The 19779-nt window shown below is 40.0% G+C and overlaps 1 protein-coding gene across 1 annotated transcript; it reads right to left on the reverse strand.

The window, feature by feature from the left end:
* Window positions 1-524: 524 nt before the first annotated feature.
* On the reverse strand, window positions 525-17749 carry opn8a (opsin 8, group member a; the record flags this gene model as incomplete). The annotated part of the gene is made up of 4 exons (XM_080491102.1): window positions 525-932; window positions 8365-8690; window positions 9463-9756; window positions 17677-17749. 4 exons carry the CDS (start codon window positions 17747-17749, stop codon window positions 525-527), a joined length of 1101 nt encoding a protein of 366 aa, XP_080347228.1.
* Between the last annotated feature and the right edge of the window lie 2030 nt (window positions 17750-19779).

Raw genomic sequence — 19779 nt, forward strand, 5'->3', positions numbered from 1 at the left:
GACACCCAAACAAAGGCACAACAATTCAAAACATTGATAAATATGCCAGGGCCCAGGATACTGTGTGTCTCAGGTAATGATCAACGAACAGAAAACTAATGTCCATTAAGTCTCTTTTGGGAATCTGTTTGTTTGTGGGTGCAAAAAAGCCACTGGTGGAAAATTTACAGTGAAACATGGTGGCGCTATATCATATTGTGATTCTGCTTCGCTGCCTATGGTGTGGAAGGATTGTTGAAGATTAACAATGCATTTTGAGAGGCATGTCTTGTCTGATCTCGGCACACAGGCAACAACACAAAGGAGAAGATTGACAGTTTTTCTGTAGGCTGCGGATGAGATTGCACCTGGATCCGATCGACAATCAATTCTACGGCTGAAAGAAATGACCAACAAAGAGGTGCAAGTGTTCGTACTAAGTTTGTTGGTGTTGTTGCGCGACACGAGTAAAGGATGCTTCTACAATGTTTACTCCTTTCGTTCAGCACATAAATCGGGGAGACCCGGACAAATATTTCTTCACTTTAAGGAGGAGACATTAACCCAAAGCCCGTCATCTCGCTGTCAGACCGCATGGCGGGCCCTCCAATTAGACCCACGCAAACACTGTCTGCCGCCCCTCGGAAGAGAGTCCCGTCTGGGCCTTTCGCCTTGTTTCTGTCCAGCTTGGCTCTCTCGGCAGGTAAACCGGCCCCGTGAGAGCAGCAGAATATCTGTCTCCGCAGACGGAGGTGCTTGTGCCCGGAGGTGCGCTGGAAGATGAAGTATATGAAGGGGTTGTAGACGGTGGAGCTCTTGGCGAAGAGGCAGGGCAACAGGGTGACGAATGGAGCCATGTGGCCTTGCTCCCGGGAGTGGCACATGCTCCAGAAGCTGACGGCCACGTACGGGGTCCAGGCGATAAGAAACCCTGAGCTGATCATCACCGCCATCTGAAAGAAGAAGACGAAGAAGAAGAGACAATACACATGAACAAGAGATACTCATATATATATATATATATATGTATAGACACACACACACACAAACAGTTATACATATCTATCCGATATCACACCAGAGGGAACGCTGTTAGTCGAGGTGCAATCTGTAATTAAATCAAATGTTTACACCCTGAGATGAAGTGGCTTTTTCCCAGAAGGCACTGGGGCAATGATGAAGCAATATAAAGATAAGTAAGTGGAGGATATAGCGGATCGTTTTAATAAAACAAATATTTTTTTTAGAAGGCAATCCAGATGGCGTCGGGATTATTCTTTAAACATGTGGGACAGGCGCGTGTTGAAATACAAACATGTATTAAGTAACGTTGCACACATAGGCCAATGCGTTTTAATGACAATAGTTTTCGGCATCACTGTATTATTCAATGAAAGAAGTCCAGCATTAACCAACTTGACAATGTGAATGGAGAGATTGTGAATATGGGGTTTCATTCTCAACACGAGGATTTGGCATCACTGCATTATTCACAATGTGAAAGGCGTTTTTTTTTGTTTTTTTTTTACATTGAATTTATTCAATCTTAACTCTATGAGCGGAGAATGGATTTTAGATTCAGATTGATGCCTCCCATCGACCTTTTGAAAATCATCATGGTTAGATTGAATATACACCCAGGCATGACACATACATCAATCATTACTTGAAACGATTAAAAAAAAAAGAATTATAATAATTTAATTACGAGCTTTGTCAGTATTTCAATTCAATTGCGTCTCGATATTTGATACAACAAGCAAACAACCAATTGTGTGAAGTTGAAATATAACACGTCAGCTCAGGCGTCCATACTTGCAGCTACATGTTTAACGTATAATAGCAAAGACTTCAATTGCTTTTCAAATTAAACACATTGAAGCCCCAGCTTTAGTTGATCGCACAAAAAACCCGAAAAACCCACTATGATTTATTTGTTTGATAATTTCTTGCAACTTCTGTAACACAAATAGTACAGTTAAATTAATTGTCTTTACACCACATACCGTTTTGTTTTTCTGTACACTGCTTCTGAATTACTACAGGATCCAATCCTTTTGAATTATTTAGTTGTATTTCACTGTTTTAGTTGCTCCCAGCCTCCCCTAATACGATGACATGATCAGTGTAAAGCTGGAAAGCTATTATTGGTGTTGAGGTGAAGTAATACAAACCGTCCCAGTTGTGTAACTGCTTAACAACAACACTTATGAAATGTCTCTCATCTGACCAGATTCTCTCTGTCTGCTGCATAATGTCCACAGTCCATGTTATCATTTCCTCATCACGGACTGTGGATTTACTAGAAGACACCAAATGAGTAATTAGTGTACAAATTGGAATCAAAGGCCATGTAAGCTTTATAAAAGCACGTACTAATCTGCCAGTGGTCTGCATGTTTAAGGATGTAATCAACTCATCCCTTTACACGCTTGACCAACCGTGCAAACCACAAAAAAAAAACTCCTACTGCACACAGAAGGCATTCGAGCTTTCATGTGGTGACGTTTGAACTATTGTTATCTCAGTCTAGAAGCGTTTAATAGACGGTAACAGAGAGAAAAAAACGAAACGAAAAAAAACCCTGATGCGTTTCCGTCTTTATTTCTTTCAAATGTTGCACAATAGAGCAGTGTCCTTATTACTTATGCCTTTATGTAACTTGGTAGGTTGTCCACCACATGCAGTTAGCTATAGAGTGGTCCGACGGAGTCGTGACATTTATTGAAAACACAATAGATTTAAAGGACTCTGAGTGGTCTAGATCGAAAGAAAATGAAAGAAAGTGCGAGATAAAAGGGGGTTTGCTCTAATGGAAGTGAAAAGAAAGGCTCTTCCTGTCAAACAGTGCCGATAAATCCACCTCGTGGATTATAGGAACATTTTAAACGGATTTATTCATATTAAATTGCAGCATAATTTCATTCAGAAAGAAGAAAAAAAAAGATGAAAACCATTCATTTGGGACCATAAAGTGAAAATGAGTGTTATACTGCTTAGCATTTGCCTCCTCTGGGCTTCTGCTGCTACACAAACAAAATTGTTGCGTTCACGGGAACACAGATGTGCAAAACCCCAGAGTGTTGACCACCAGATGACACCATGTGCTCCGTGAAGCAAAACCGGCAGCTCAGTGAAACGCTTTGCTTCTTGAACTTTGTCAGTCCCTCCTCGCTTCCCTACAGAGACACATTCCCAGCTAACTGTCTCAAGCTTAACCACAGATTTAATCTACAGCTTTGATACTACATTAGACAGTAGCGGCCTTTTAAATCTTAAAAAAAAATAAATAAATAAATAAATAAACTGCATGAAATGTTGCTTGTTGTGTTGCCATTTTCCAACTATTTCTCATGCGTGGACTTCGTGGCTTACTGATCACAGGAAGAAGTAAACAAGCCTGCAGATACCCTCACGTGGAACAGCGCTCGCAAATCAAAGGAGGAGGAAAGCGTTCTCACGGGAGGTATATATATATGTGTGTGTGTGTGTGTGTGTGTGCGTGCGTGCGTGCGTGCGTGCGTGCGTGCGTGCGTGTGTGTGTGTGTGTCGGCCGATGTCCTTCACTGTCCATTAGAATGGAGTACTTTCACAGGCTCAGTGGTGGTGTTCCTCTAATGTGGGCATGTTTAAGAAATAATGAGATTTTAGTGAAGATGTAAATTCAAAATGATAGTAAGTCACATGTAAATTATTCAAATGATTATGTTTGAATACGGCAAATAAGAAAACAACAAGTCGGTTACTTATCAACCTTCCTACTATCCCGGTTGGGGTGAATCGCATCCCAGTTTACATCAGTCCTGTCAAACGTCAGGCCCACGGGTCCAATCCAGCTCAGATTACTTGTATAATGTGAAAAATGACAAACAGGATTATTATGTAACTGCCACCCTGGACATTTTCTATTTAAGCTGCTATAGGTTTGGATCACATTGAGCTCGCTCTCTCTCTCTCTCTCTCTCTCTCTCTCTCTCTCTCTCCCAGCACAGGATCCCTTGACAGAACTGGAAGTCTCCTGCCCCCATCACATCTGCTGCCAGTGGATTTATGTCTCTTTGTCTGTTGCTCTCTTTCTCTGTGCTATCCTTTTCTCTCTTTCTATCTCCTACCACCAACCAGAACAGCAGAAAGTATTCACCTCTCAGCCTGGTTCTGCAGGTTTTTTCCTGTTAAGAGTGTTTCCCATTCCATCATCAACAAAGGCCTGCTCAAATGGAATTGTTTTTTTTTTTTTTTTTTCTATAAAAGAGCCTTGAGATGACTGTCGCAACAAGTGAGACCCAGAAAAGAATAACTGGAGTGAAACACTACCTTTTCTCGAGCAGAATTACATTAGCATCAAATCCATATTGCTTTGATTGAGTATGTAAAAACGCGTGTGCTTATGAAGGAGTTTTAAAAAAAAAACCCTGAGAGGAGTAAGGGGTTTGCGAACATCACTCTGTAAAAACACAGATTGGCAGAGAATTTCGGATTGTGCTTTTCATGCAAAAACGTTTCAAGTTGTTCATCTGGAGTTTTGTAAAGAAAAAAAAAAAAGTGCATCTTGTTTGGACTGAAGCAGAGGGGAACATTTAGAAGTTTCCTTTACTTATAGGTTTATATGCTTGTGTTGTAGTCAAGACCACCAACCCCGAGACCGAGTCAAGACCGAGACCAACCTTGAGTACTACAAGACCATCATACGTGTTCATTTTACTGTTCTGGCCCACTTGAGATCACATACAGCTGTGTGTGGCCCTCCAAGTGAAATGAGTTTGACACCTCTGCAGTAGTTCATGGGCAGGTTAACACACACACACACACACACACACACACACACACACACACACACACACACACACACACACACACACACACACACACACAGCAGTTAAACACACCATACACTGCTTTTTATAACGATACACAATCCACGCTTGACTCTTTGTTTTTAATTTAATCACAATAATAACAAAAATAAACATAAAGCTGCACATTCTAATCAGTCCTGCGGTTTGTTTAGTTTTCCCAAGTGTCCCACTTAGGTCCCAGTGTTTCCTGTGCCAAGTGTTTAAGCTATTGTTTCCTACGATTTTAGTTTGATGTAATTAAATTAATTTGATTAATGCGATTTTTGCTTGGTAATTTCAGGGTTCCCGCTGGGTTTTATGCAGTATGATGGTGGTCAACTTTTTATTGAGGAACTTTGAGGCGCTTATACTGAATCGTCAGTCTGCATGTTTAGATTGGAACCATTGTGATGCTGCATTCAACACCCGCATTTCCATATTCCCACCTGACCACATTTAAGTCTTTTTCTTGTACTTATATTCTATTTGCATCATTATAATGAGAGGTACTTATCTTCACGGTGGAGATTAAACACTTACTTCTTACTAATTTATGCATTGACACGGTAAGCAGCATTCCCCAGTCTGGCAGCAGCACCAGATGATTTTTCTTGTAATCTGTTTATTTCTGAATTGTAATCTTCTACTCCTGCATGGTGGAGGATGTAGCTCAAGCTGGTTCTGCCATGTATGCATCAAACTCTGCCACTTTTATGTGGACATGCACAAAGGCAGATTGGGAAAGTCCAGCTCGAGTATTCAATTTGGTAACCAGCTGGGGAATAATTCTTATTTTATTCATATGTGTCTGGTGAAGTCAGACATGCCCCTTGTCCTCCCCTTCACAGTGTGAGAGCTTTCTTCATTTCCGAGAAGAAATCCTGATTAAAGCAAATTATTCGAGGTTCAAAGCATAAATAATCCCAATAAAACACACATTATTATTATTACTACAGAATTTTGCATAATATGACAAAGATCAGGAAGATTAGGATTCAAATACCGAAAACAAAAGTTTTCTGTTTACACTTGACAATGTCATCCTACTGGATGTCTGTGGTGAGCTTAATATATTGATGTTTGCTGATGATGCTGTGCTGTTCATCCAGGGCGCGGATGTCGGGACAATTGCTTCCAATCTCAGAAATGGCCTGAGCAAAGTTCATGACTGGCTTAAACAAAATTGTCTCATGCTCAAGTCCAAAGAGACACAGAACTGGAGTTGGCAACCCAGTTCAAATATCCCAGGGGCTCACATTCAAAAAGCAGAGTTAAAAAGGTAAGAAATTCAATTGAATTTAACTTTAACTTTTAATCACAACAGAGGCAGTAAAGTCCTCCCTCCACTGTATGATATTCTCCCACATGGCTTCACACTGTGGTCCTTTGTTGGCGTCACTGCGGTTAGGCCAACTGAACAGCTGCATAAAAAGGCTGTTAAGCGATTTGATCGAAAGCCTCAGGCTTTTCATATATGCCCTTCAATAGAAAAATATAGTTCGAAATTTATTTTAAAATAACTGCCTTTTGTAAAGTGTTGAACGACCTGGTCCCACCATTCATTAAAGAAAATAGGAATAGTGTGACTTGTACTCGATCCACTTCGGACTGTGAATTTCAGTTTTGGACGTCCACATTTGCACAGAATGTCCTTTCAATCAAGGGCTGTTCTAGTTGGAACACTCTAACGATGACAGTTAAGAAATTACCACCTATGCCTGATTGATGAGACAACTTAATGGCACGTCTTCTCGGCCAGCAAACTTGCGACCACTCGGAGGTGCTTCGGTACACAGAGTATACGACTTCAGTAACATGAGGACACTCAATGACGCTTTACTCAGTCACTCCATGGTGGTAAACTGCATTTGTAGCCACGGCTGTCCTGGGGCAGATAGACAGAAGCAAGGCTGCCAAACTGCATCGTTTTCTAAGTTTTCTAGCGTGTGTTATATCTTACACGTATTGTAGTACGTATGTATGTCATCAGTATGTATGAGCAGACAGCACTGGCTGCTTAATATGCACTGTCCCATTCAAATAAATGACATGAAATTGTGTAAACGGGTCCTAAGTCTGAAGGTTTTCATACCAACCATACTTAGATCAACTGGATGTGGCGTGAAAGCACAGTAGAACGAACAATGCACATATGTTGAAAGTTTAATCTGACCGGGCCCCCGTAATCCGGTGAGCAATGCGAACGACTTAATAAATCTGTCTGTGGAAGAATACTGGCGTGCCTGCTGCGTTAGTAAATACCAAAAGAGGGACTATGCCTCCAATGTCGTCATATCCAGTAGTCGTGGAAATGTGACGCTCGGCCAAATGTGAACCCTCGTCTGAACTGACCGGTGTGAAAGCACCCTGAATCTGTCTAAGTGTCCTTATTAGTCAGTGAGAGGGCCCGCCTCCAGTCCATTAGTCCAGCTCCCCATCAATAGGAGCTTCTCTCTACCCCTTCATGCCTGTTTCCAGTGTGATCCCTGTTAAACTAATGTTCAGATTCAGTGTGGGTTTTTTTTTTTTTTTGTGTGTGTGTTCTCTCTCTCAGGGGGCCGCTTGTGTTTTGAAAGCTATTTTCACACTGAAAGGTCATGTATCTTGAAAGCACTTAAATGTTGGTTTTTCTGAAAGCCCTGTTGAAGAAGTTTGGGAATCACAGTCCTGTGCTATTATCCTTATTATCCTCCTCAAATGCTCCTGGTGTTCAGGAGAGGCTGCAGTTCCCAGTCCAGATGGTTCAGTTTTTGACTCATTACATTAAAAAAAACAAAAAAACAACCTTTATTTCAGTCTGTCAGTCCTCTGAGTGTTGACTGAAGAGTAGATTCTCTCCCCAAACATTCCCATGATAACTTCATAGTTCTCGATGCTATAATATATGAAATGAGGCTTTTTAGATGTCAAATCAAATACCACCTATCCTTAAATCCTGGCCATCTATTTTGAGTTTATTTTCCTTGATTATATATACTCAAATGCCAAAGCTACAGTACTAGATGGACAATATGTGGTGATAATCTTATTTAGTGGATTATGAGGTACGGAATGAGCCCAAGAAGTCTTGTTGTTATTGTTGAGTTGTATTAGACCTACAGAAATGGACAAAACTGACAAAATGCTTGGTTGCTGATTTGCCTTTTAAACAATATCACTGCTTATTACTCCAGGGGTTGTATTTATTAATTTGGTTATCATAAAATAACCATAATATTTGTTTTGTAGAGAAAGCAAGCTTTCAAACAATATGCATACAGTGAGACATATGAAAACCTCTGGAATACTGGGTTAACAACAACAAAATACAAACCGTCCCCGATCGGGGAGGACAGTCCTCACGGGGTTAAAGTATGTTGGAATCCTTTAACCCCTTCGGCAACATTTGCATGTATCCCCCAAGACAGTTCAAGTCAGAGGTTTTTCCGTCGCAATGCACGTTGAAGCCAAATGAAAAAGGAAGCCACCTCAGTGTCGACAGTCAGTGAATGGAAGAAAGTGGAAACTGAAAAATGTGTGATCACCGCACGAGTTCTTGTCTCATACTTACAAGAGTGATCTTCTTTTCAATATTACCATATTGAAAGTCGTTGCTCTGGACGGATTGGTAGGCCCTGTGCAGCTTCCAGGCGATACCAAAATAGGTGAAGAGGATGATCAGACAGGGGAGGAATGTGCACAGTATGGACAGAGTCATGATGAAGGTGGAGTGGTTGAGAGACTCCCAGTAACCCATCCAGTCCACTGAGCAGGCGAGCCCAAACGGCTCCGGCCCGTAGCTGCCCCAACCAATCAGCGGCAACAAGGACCACAGGCCGGCGTACAGCCAGATCCCACCGATCACTAGACTGATGGTCCGCCTCTGAAACTTTATACCTGTGTGCAAACACATCGTAAGATTCAGTTTAGCTTGTGTGCAATATCCAAAGAATACTTAAAGTAGATCTCGGAAACTTTAATCATGGATTACGGTGAGGATTTCTGCTAGAAATTGTAACGGATTATTAAAAGATAGATGAGATTCGGAGCCAACTGAATGGTTGAATATATCATGAAATCAGTATAATGTATAAATGCATTTAGTTTTACAATTTTTCAAAAGGATTATTGCGGCTGATGTTGGGTTTAATTGTGGTTAATCAGCCTTCTTCCATGCGCGACTATTTGGAAACCATCTTTGCGGCCACAGAGAAGACATATCTGCTTTAGCGGAATGTCTTCAAGTTCTACACACACAAGAGTAGTGTATGGTGGTCAAGGACCCGGGTCACTGCACCCTCACAAACCTTTGTTGATAATAAAAGTTTTATTTGAATTTCTTTTAAATCGCAGGTGCATTCAATCTTCGACTAACGCTTAAAGTGAATGTCTTCCTATTTCATTCACGATGTCGATGTCTGCAGGACTACGTACAAATGTTAAGATTGCAATGACCTCGCACGCATCCCTTCCTGTATTTCACTAGCGGTTGCAGGTCATGAGCTGAACGAGTGAAGTCAAGATTACTTTTCTCATCTTATCTTCCATTATTTTTGGACTAATTATAGGTCTCAATTAATACTAAATTATACATTTCTAATCAATTATTCATCAAAAATTCCACCTGAAAAGCTCTGATCTAAAACATTTATTTTATAAATTACACTACCTGTTGTTGGCGGAGTTCCTGTTACCAAGTACCTGACCAACCCCATCACAGCCAGAGTCGTGATGCTTGTTATGCTGAAGATCATTCCCATCAGCCCATAGTAGAGACAGGAGGCGTCGCCGCCAATCCAGGCGTGATTAAAAGCAGAAGCGATGGACAGAGGGTACATGCTGATGGCCATGCCGATGTCCGTTAGGGCGAGGTTGACAGTGAGAAGCTCCGGGGGTCTGAGTAAGTCAAAGCGACGAGCTGCATTGACCAGGACTGCGGCGTTCCCCGCGATGGAGAGGAAAGCTGCAGGAGAAAAAACACCCCAAAAACAACAGAAAGGCAGAAGGTAGTGTCGTCAAAAACAGCAGCCACATTCAATCAACCCAAGAAGTTACCAGAGCTCAGAAAAAGACATTTCAACATTAATTAAAATGCACGCATATTGTTTTTAAAGTTATTTTTCCTACTTAATCAGTTCAGCTTCTCAGGGGTGATCCCACTGATTTCTGTCCAATTTCAGTCTGAGCTGGCGACCAAAAGGAAGATGTGACTCAACTCCTCTTTCACTCTTTCTTCGGATACACCAGGGCTCAGTCAGGCTTTTTAAACGGGGCTGGATTTTAAGTTTTGTATTGTAGCTAATGTGTGATGTGAGATGGGATTCTGTTGCTCGGGGGCACTTAAACATTTCTTTGAAGTTTCGTCACTGTGAGTTTTTTTTTCTCCTTTTCTTCAAGGGACTGGATGGATGGTATTTCCGTGATGCGCTGCACACTTCAGAAGTGTGGGAAAGCTGGCCATATGTGGAAATGTGTCTGGCATGACCGATCATAGTGGCAGATGCATTACATGGTCTCCAAACAATTATTTTGCAGCAACTTTAACTATGACAAAAATCCTATGAACTATTTTTGTGTGCATTAAGACCCTCTTTTGTCACACACACAATTAAACATGCAGTGGAATGTATTGGGCGCCTGTTTCAAACCTGCAACAACGAGAATAATAGTCATTAATCATGGAGCACATGGTGAACCCATGATTCATTTGGTGTGCTGTTCCTCCGTCCTATTAACCACACAGTCATTAAAAATGAGGTAGTTATTAAAAATAGGAGGTGAAAAAGATGTGATTATCATGCTGCTCAAGTAAAGGGATTGCATGTTAGGTTAGAAGTTGGTTTTTTTCTCCACCACTTGTGACATGCGTCTCTAAAGATAGCGAAATAATGCACCAGAGTTAATTATGAAATTACTGCTTATGCGTCTTCCATTAGAGATTGGTTGTTTTGCTCCAGGTTCAACCTGCTTTACATAATATCTCGCTCTTATATAAGCTTATGGAAAATTGGATTGATACAACATATGCACATTACACTGGAGCGGGCTCATTTTTTAAACAGTCCTTTCAATCTATGAGAAAGCTCGAGAATTTATTTATTTATTTATTTTCGTCAGGTCAGCCCAGGTCCAAATAATCTCTATTACTCCGTTTAATCCTAATTAGAATACAACAGATTTCAATGTGGTTTTAAACTGAACTCTTTGATTTCAACAGAATGAATCCATTTTAGTGGATACACTTCCTGTGAGCGTACCCTGTGAAATAATGCAGTACAGATTTAGCCTCTTGAGTGGTCTTGTCGTCGACGCTGATCAGGATGAACTTAGAGACGCCACTCGTACATTCCACTCATACGAACACTAGTTATTAAATATTCTTGAGTGTTTTTCTCCATGGATCTTTTCAGAACATCCGTACAAGAATGTGTGTGTGTTTTTTTTTAATTTATATTACTTGACGTGATGTAGAGTTTTACTCGCTCTGCTTGGATAATATTAGTTTGTTTTTTGGGGTAAATGTGAAGGAGTGGTTCGAGAAAACTGAGTCCCATGATAGCGAAGCGGCCTTTCGGTTTGACGTCTGTGTGTTTTGCTGCTGCACAGTGGGTATTTGGATTAATTAGTGACTCTGAGTTGTTCCAAGAAGCATGCATGCATGCTTCCATCCCTCTAATCCCTCTTTTTTCAGAATGTCTGTTTTTTTGTGTGTACGAGGTATTGCGTTTGAACTCCTGGATCATCTATCTTCAACACTTTATTACATCCCATTGAACATGTCTGGATGTACATTCTGTGCTCATATATACTGTATATATATATATATATATATATATATATATATTGGGGTTTTTTTATTTTCCGGTGCAAAGAGTTCAGCTTCTTGTTTTGCTTTTGTCGTAAGATGAATCAAGGTTGGATCTTTTTTCACCTCCACTGCATCCTCTTCGCTCTCTTGCTGATTCAGATTTTTTCATTTTCTTGAATTTACGTAATCATTTTATATCATTGCATGCAGGCCCATGTAAGTGCCCTCCTGCCTGGTTCTTGTTGTCTTGCTGTCATTACGTCTAAAGCTTCAGGTATGAGTCATCTTTAATATAAAGGTAAATGGATTTCACCTATATAACACTTTTCCGCTGATTTAGCAGCCTCCAAAGTGCTCTAAACTGTCGGTCACTGTGATTCACTCGCACACTCGCAGGCAAACACCAATGGAGGCGGCTGTCATCCATTGGGAGCAGTTTGCGGTTCAGTGTCTTGTTCATGGACACTTCAATATATGTGGCTAGAACCTGCAACCTTCTGAATGAGAGACGACCCATGAAATAGCTGGAACTAAACAGAAAGGTGGAAAATAGGGCCACGTCTTTTCTAAACATATCAATATTACAGTATTATATGGTATGCAATCCCATGTTTAAAAAAAAAAACCCAAAAAAAACATAAAAACAAACTGTTTTAATGGGATGAAACAAAAGATGCCCGCAAGGAACTATTCCGTGTTCACTACTGGAAATCATGTGCAAGCTTTATTTTTGACGAGTTCACTGCCGTATTATTTTTTCTATTCCACATCTATTCAATTAAAGATTCATAATCTGGTCAATCAGGATGAGAAATATGAATAATGACAAAACAATTCATGTGTGCATGACCTTACGAGATGATTCCAATAAATTAATGGAGGCTACCGCTGTGTTGCGGAGGACAACACACATCGGCTCAAGGATCATCTCAAGCCATAGAAACTGGTTAATAAAAGCAGCTTGTTCTGATTGGGCACCGCAGTGAACATACTCTACATTGCGTAACTAAATACTGAGTCAATTGCTGAAACACTCGCAAGTTAGACACAAAGCATAAATCTGCTTCTGTACATTAGGGAGCAGTCTTATGTAACGAGGATTGCATTTTAATCACAAAAGATAGAAGTTAATGGGATATTCCGGTGGCAGCATCCATCCATCCATCCATACATCCATCCATCCATCCATCCATGGATCTCCCAGGGTCTTCATGCTACCAAAGTGCTATTAACGGTTGCTCCAATAAAAGATAATATAATCACTGATATTGTGAATCGGGTGCTCAAGAAAACCATCCTCTGTCATTTTCTTCATCGTCTTCATCGTCTGTCAGGTCTAAAGCACCAGACCCACAGGAAAGGCTTACTGCTACCAGTTTCGTACATGCTGTACATCCAGTCGACAGGAAGCCACATTAACATGTAATTCAGGGTTGCCAGGAGTGCTTTCACATCACATAAACGATACGTCACATTTTGGATGTTTTATTTATAAACCGTGAGCACCATAAATGGCCTTCTGCAAATCTCCCAAATCCAGAAACATCCAAAACTCAGATTTTAACTGGCTTATTTGTCCAAATTTAGTGATAAAATTGTGATTTTTAGGTCGTAATTTAGGTAAAAAAAAAAATAATTTTTTTTTAAAAGATTGAAAATGTGACTTTATAGTGAATTTTGAAGGGAAAATGAAGAGTCACGCAACACAATGATTTTATAAATACATCCTGGAGGTCAACATGACTAATGTAGACTAAAACATCTCAACTATGGGACAGCTTATTGCTCTGAAATAAAGAGAAGTCCCTTGCTGTCAGAAAAAGCCGATGTCCCCGTCTGGGATATTTCAATAATTAATGAAGTTCCTGCCTTGTGCCACACGTGTAAACGCACATGGCACCATCGGCACTTTGGAGACACACATGTCCTGACAAACAGCAGCTTTAATTCGAGACCTGATCTCATTTTAGAGATGATGATATTCTAACACCCAAACCATGTCGCTCTCATCAACAGTTACTGTACTCCTTCTAGACCACTTAAAGGATCGTGGGGTATTGGTGAAAGTGATGTTATCTAAAGCAATGTTATATTTTGTTATATTTAATCAAGCTATTTCATGTGATATTATGTTAGTTGTGCCATTTCTTATTTTATCATCTAGTGCTGAATATTCAATGTACTTTAAGTGCTTCCTTCAAGTAAATGCAATACCAAATCCATCCACTAGGGAAAGCAGAGAGCCCAAAACAAATGCAGCTTCCTTATACGCAACTGCGAAGATTTTTCTTTTTTTGTGGAGGTGGGAGGGGTGGGGTTAATATCTTTGGCTCGTGTGGAATAACCAGGAAGTGCTACAAATGACCATCACAGGTAAAAAAAAATAAAAAAAAATACTAAATATGCCAGTAGCTTTCATGTTAAGTTGATTATTATCAGTCACACAGTTCCTTTACTGCTTATTTAGCGTTTAGAAGTTAAACCAAAAACTTGTTCCAAGTACATTAACCTGCGTTTTTTTTCTGTTAAAAATAGTGGCAGAATTAGAAAGAAAACAGTGATTTTAGTTGTAAAGTTTTTTTTTTTTTTTTGTTGTCTTTCTGCAGTTAAATTGCTTGTTTTTAAGTGGGAAATGTCGATAAAAGTGGAGTCTGGTGGCTGGTTTCTGACAAAGCACATTACTTTTGCAGACGGGACTGTCTAGTCTGAAGAGTGACTTTGATGCAGCTGGAATTAATCATCTGTAATCAGCTGACAATAACTCTGACTTTCCCTCCACGTGAATTGAACGGAATAAAGTTCGAGGTCAAGTCAGGACTGTTTGCACCATCTTTCAAAGCTGAAAATAAGAATGGTGTAAAAAAAAACACTGAATTAAAACTCTTTATAAATTTATACTTTATAAAGTATAAATCTAGAGAAATGTCTTAAATAACAATTTTATATCCTTTCAACAACAACAACAAAAAAATTTGGATTATGTGATGTATTGCAAGTTTAGTATAGTTAGTAAATCAATATTCATAATATACTAATAGTCAAATATTGATTGAACTGTAATAAATTGTTTCCCTTCCATCCACAATTATTTCGGCATTGCATCACGGTGGCACTTAAAAATCAAATAAAAAACAAGGTAGGATTTATTTCAACTTTCATCATGGAAAAGATTTTTTGACAATATATAAGGATTGCTGCAACTAATTTAAAACGGAGAGCTCACCGAATGGCTGAAAATTAAGTAAACCTTTTGGTATTTCTCACGTTAAAGTGCATTCGGATTTACAGTGTTAAAGGAACGTCTGACATCGTGGTTAAACTGCCTTGTGGTCCACGGAGGAGGCAGATGAGAGCGGAAACCAGATGTGGTCACTCAATATAAGCCGTCAAGGGCTTTAGTGGATATCACCCACACATCACAGTGAGAATATTTCTATTTTGACTGAAGGGCCTGGGGGGGGGGGGGGGGGTGTTTCTGTGTGTATTTTACATGTTCTAGTTATGTGTTTGTTCCAGATCCTGTCTTTCTGTATTTGTTCTGCGATGCACTGGAGACCCGTCCAGGGTGTATCCTTCCTCCCACAGTGTCAGCAAAAGTGGAATGAGATTTATGGTAGTGTCGTCCTACTTGTGTGCTGAAGTTGGATATGTAATTTCATTTGTCTTGTTGATCTTTACTTCACTCTAGATTTCGCCCTCGACGGCCTGCAGACCGACGCTCCTGCTCCACGTTGGATCACCACATCAGAGGTGCGCACTCCCGAGAATCACTGGTAACTTCAAGGTCAACTCTGAGTTTTTGACTGTACCTCAGTGGTTTACCTTTTATTGAGGCGCGTTACCATGGTAACCTGTGCTGGACAGTTAACTCGCTCTGCATGAGGTCATGTTCGAGGTCAGAGCGCAGCACGCGTGAAAGACTTATTGATCCGCATCAGTCTGCCCTTTCAGAAAATCGACTGTCTGTTGTTTCAGGGGTCTGATTAAAGTTATGAGACGGGCAATTATTTTTCAGTCCAAAACATTCAAAGTATTAACTTAACTGTTCTTTATCTAGAAATGGCTAAACAATTAAAAAACGTTCGACTTAAGTTTCTGATTTTAAACATGTATTATGTGAACATAAAGAAAACAGAACAGGCACAGTGCTAATTATACTGCTTGGATTTATATATGTACCATAACTAATGCAGACGTCCATCCACTCTCACATGGACAGACAGTAAACAGCGCAGTCCTTGGACGTGAGATATAAATGAATAAATACATTTTCATAATGTTTTTTTGCTCAAAATAAGAGGCCCTGTTTATGTGATTGCACTCAAAAGCTGTCAACTATTTGACAACCAGCTTTGTAATAGAATCCATCGTGACCACAGACGTCCGATTAGGTCAAGCCAGAGCGCAGAGAGACAATTCAGCCTCATAGTACAGGTCTCCGCTTCCTGGAGGGCCTGAATATTTCCAATGTGTCCCCCGAAACCCGGTGATGACGGGACACACCAACAGCAGGACTTGTTAACTCATTTTTCAAAATGTTTTTCACAACACCAAAAATGGTAAAGTGAAGGGAATACCACCAGTTTCATTTGTGTGGTATTCCTTATGGTAGCTTAAACGCTACAGTGTTTTACCAAATGGACCTTTTTTGGTGGATCTGATTGATGCATTTATGTCTGGAGAATGGACTCTGTTCCTCATCTCGAGAACTTTTCAACTAGAAATGGTGAAATGAGTTTTAAGTCTAACCTCCACACGAGGTATAGAAATATCCTTCAGCGGCACCTTGGAGTTCCACTGGACACGGTTATATTCAAAAAGAGCATCTCATTATACATGATCATAACCACAGTCCGGTTTGTCGGCCTGTGATTTTTCAATGTCCACTGCAGTAACCGAGCAAGCACTGATCGCTTCCCTGCTTAAGTTCTGTGTGAGAGATGTTCAGGGAGCATCTGCGTTTCATAGTATCTCCATATATTTAATATTTTTGGCAGTTTTAAGGTTGGACAGTGTCTTAAATAAAATTGGGATGTGATTCTTTTTAATGCTGGACTGAGACAGCTGATAAAAAAACTGGCGTGTTTCAGTTAACCTGGGCTTATTTAATGTTTTTCTGGCGCTTCGGGACCTTTTTTGTCATATAAAATGAAAAAAAAAAATTAAATTGTTCCACATTGTTGGGGTATTGGTTGAAAACCTTTACTATTAATCAATAATGGTGCACTGGGAGAGAAGAAAGGCAGGGACACAACCAGCAAGTCAATAAAGAATAAAAATGATTATTTCCATTATCCCAACAATTCACAAGGCAAGAGTCTGTTTTATTGTCATTTCTTCAGGGTTAGGGTTTTTGGAGAAAAATACACATTTTCCAGTCAATCAACAGCAAAATGTGTTGTTGTGTTTTTTTCCCTCGACTGGCTTCTGACTCTGTTCTCCTGTTTGTCCTTGTTCTTCTCTGCATGTGCACCAGCCTTGCTGTATTGACTCAACCTGCCGGATTGTTATTCAGCCGAGGGTAATAAGAAGAGATGCCTTATCAACAATGAACTCCTCATTTCATTTCTCGTGCTGCCTTGTATAAAAACATGATTTGAATAATGGGAAAATAAATCAAATACCAAGTTGACTCAAATGATCGTCAAAGTAATTGAATCTTCTAAATGTAATTGTTTTAAGTAGTTATGTCATGCATATTGAAAAGTGCAGTTTTTCTTTATTTTTCTAGGAGTTTCATAATGGAAAAGCAGTAATATCTTATGAGAGCTGGGGAGATTTTGGTGAGTGACAAATTCATTCAATAGGCTACAGTACATAATATATATGTACATGAACTGAGGACTATAATGAAACTTATAGGACTGAGCCAGTCAATTTTTTTCTGATATAGGCATTTTCAACCAAAAAAACTGAATGGAGTTATTTAAATTTTCTTATCTATTTGTAATGAGTGATTAATGACGTTCTAAAAATAAATCAGTGCAAGCCTAAACTACAACGTCAGGAGTCAGAATTTGATCCGACAACTATCGAAGAGGCTGCGAATATGGAATAAACAAGCATTGTACATACCAATTGTCAGCAGGTAGATCCCGGCCCAAAAATCAACTGTGGGTGACAGCTTAGACGTGTATCTATCATCCATCTTTGTCCCGCTAGTGGGGGGGGGGAAACAAGCAAAATCACCTCCAGAGATGGGAAAACCAGCAGGCTGTCAAGTGTGGTTCCAAAAGTAATTGTATTGATTTTTCAAAAAATGCCAAACATACTGTTTTGTATATAGTCCGTCAACATACACCGTCTTCATGACCCAGCGTCTGACACATAACCAGCCTGCCGGAAAAATGTGGCATATGGACAAAAAAACCTGTCCTTGTGCACAATGACACAAATGATCAACAGACCCTCCCTTCATCTCTTTACGTGGAATGGCCACTTGTAAACACACATGCACATGCACATGCACGCGCACATGCACATGCACATGCACATGCACACGCACGTCAATAAAACTACATTTATATGAACATTGTATTTTTGTGCCTTAATTTGTTTGATGTAACTTAAATTTGTAACCCATAATGGTCCTCACAAAGATGGACTTTCAGATGCATACAAAAACACACACACACACACACACACACACACACACACACACACACACACACACACACACACACACACACACACACACACACACACACACACACACACACACACACACACACACACACAGCCTACTCTGATTATAATTACTAACAATCACTTTAACACATTCTGCTCCTCTCAGAAATCAAATTACACACACACACACACACACACACACACACACACACACACACACACACACACACACACACACACACACACACACACACACAATAATTGTTGAAAATTGATCTGATAGTCGCGATGGCTGTTCCAAAAGATAGGGTTTTTGTGTTTTTATGTTATTGAATTGACTGAAAAGTGCGTCAATATCTGTTATAATCACTGAAGTTTTAATTGAAAATAGTGGCAGATTAATTTCTTTGTCAGGAGGATTTGTAGACGGGGGGGGGGGGGGGGGGGCGGGGGATGGAGGGGTGGGGTGGGCACACCAGGTCATTGTATGTCTGGTGTCTGGGATCATGTATTGTATGGGTGTGCGTTCCGACACCTGTGATTGCAGGAGGGTCAGTGGGCTTTTAATCAACAGTTTTTTAAGATAGTACCTCTTCTCACATTCTCAAGTAGAGCTGGCATTTATAATCATTAGATTCTTGATATGGCTGGTTGGTGTACTTATTGTATGATGATCATTGTGCTTGTGCTGACAGTTGTTGAGTGTGTTTTTCTGTTTTTCTACCACTTTCCCACCTAAATGGCAATAAGTGACACTAATTCCACGTTTCAAAGTAGTTTGCCCTCAGTGTACATGAACCGCTGACCCCAATTACTGTAACGTCCAGGTTTGTCTTTACATTGCACCTTATTCCAGCTTCATACGAGCGATCTGAGAAAAGCACAGAGTTCATTCACACCCTGTCCTCCTGAGGTGCGACAATACCACAACTGTCATATTGTGCTGCTTTGTCATATGCTGCAGCAATACTTGGAGGTGGAGGATTGTTTTCTGAGTAAATGGAGCGCGTGGTGTCATCTCTTTGTTTAAGAAACTGAAGCGTCGTGGCTACTTTATTAGTTTCTGAGAACTCGGTGTTTGTTTTATGTTTCGCGATGTGCTTGTGTGGTGTTCATGTGTTTAAAGCAGTGGCCCTGTGAAATAGGATTTCAGGTCTAACTTCTCCACTGGTCTTAAGAGAAGAAAACATATTGTACGTTGTGGTTTATTTACACTTGTTTGTGTGCTTGAAGGTATTGAGTTTAGTGTCACAAACTGAGATTTAGTCCAATAACATTTGAGAAAAGCCATGCAGAGGATGGTATTGTGTGTTAAGAGTGTGGTGACCCCCATTAAAGTTGGATATAAGAAGTCTAAATGTTAAGTTTATCTCATTTCAGGCATCTCATTGAAATGCAGTGAAATAACATTTCATCCCAATGTAAAAGTATAATTCGGTAAAAGTGTAACACAGTATGACTAAATATGTTGCAATTTATAAGTTGAAGTATATATGTGATATAGAGTACTCCCCCTCGAATCGCTGTGAAAACATTAGAAATTATGTGTTT

The sequence above is a fragment of the Lipophrys pholis genome (assembly GCF_963383615.2).
Source record: "Lipophrys pholis genome assembly, chromosome: 21".
Taxonomy (NCBI): domain Eukaryota; kingdom Metazoa; phylum Chordata; class Actinopteri; order Blenniiformes; family Blenniidae; genus Lipophrys; species Lipophrys pholis.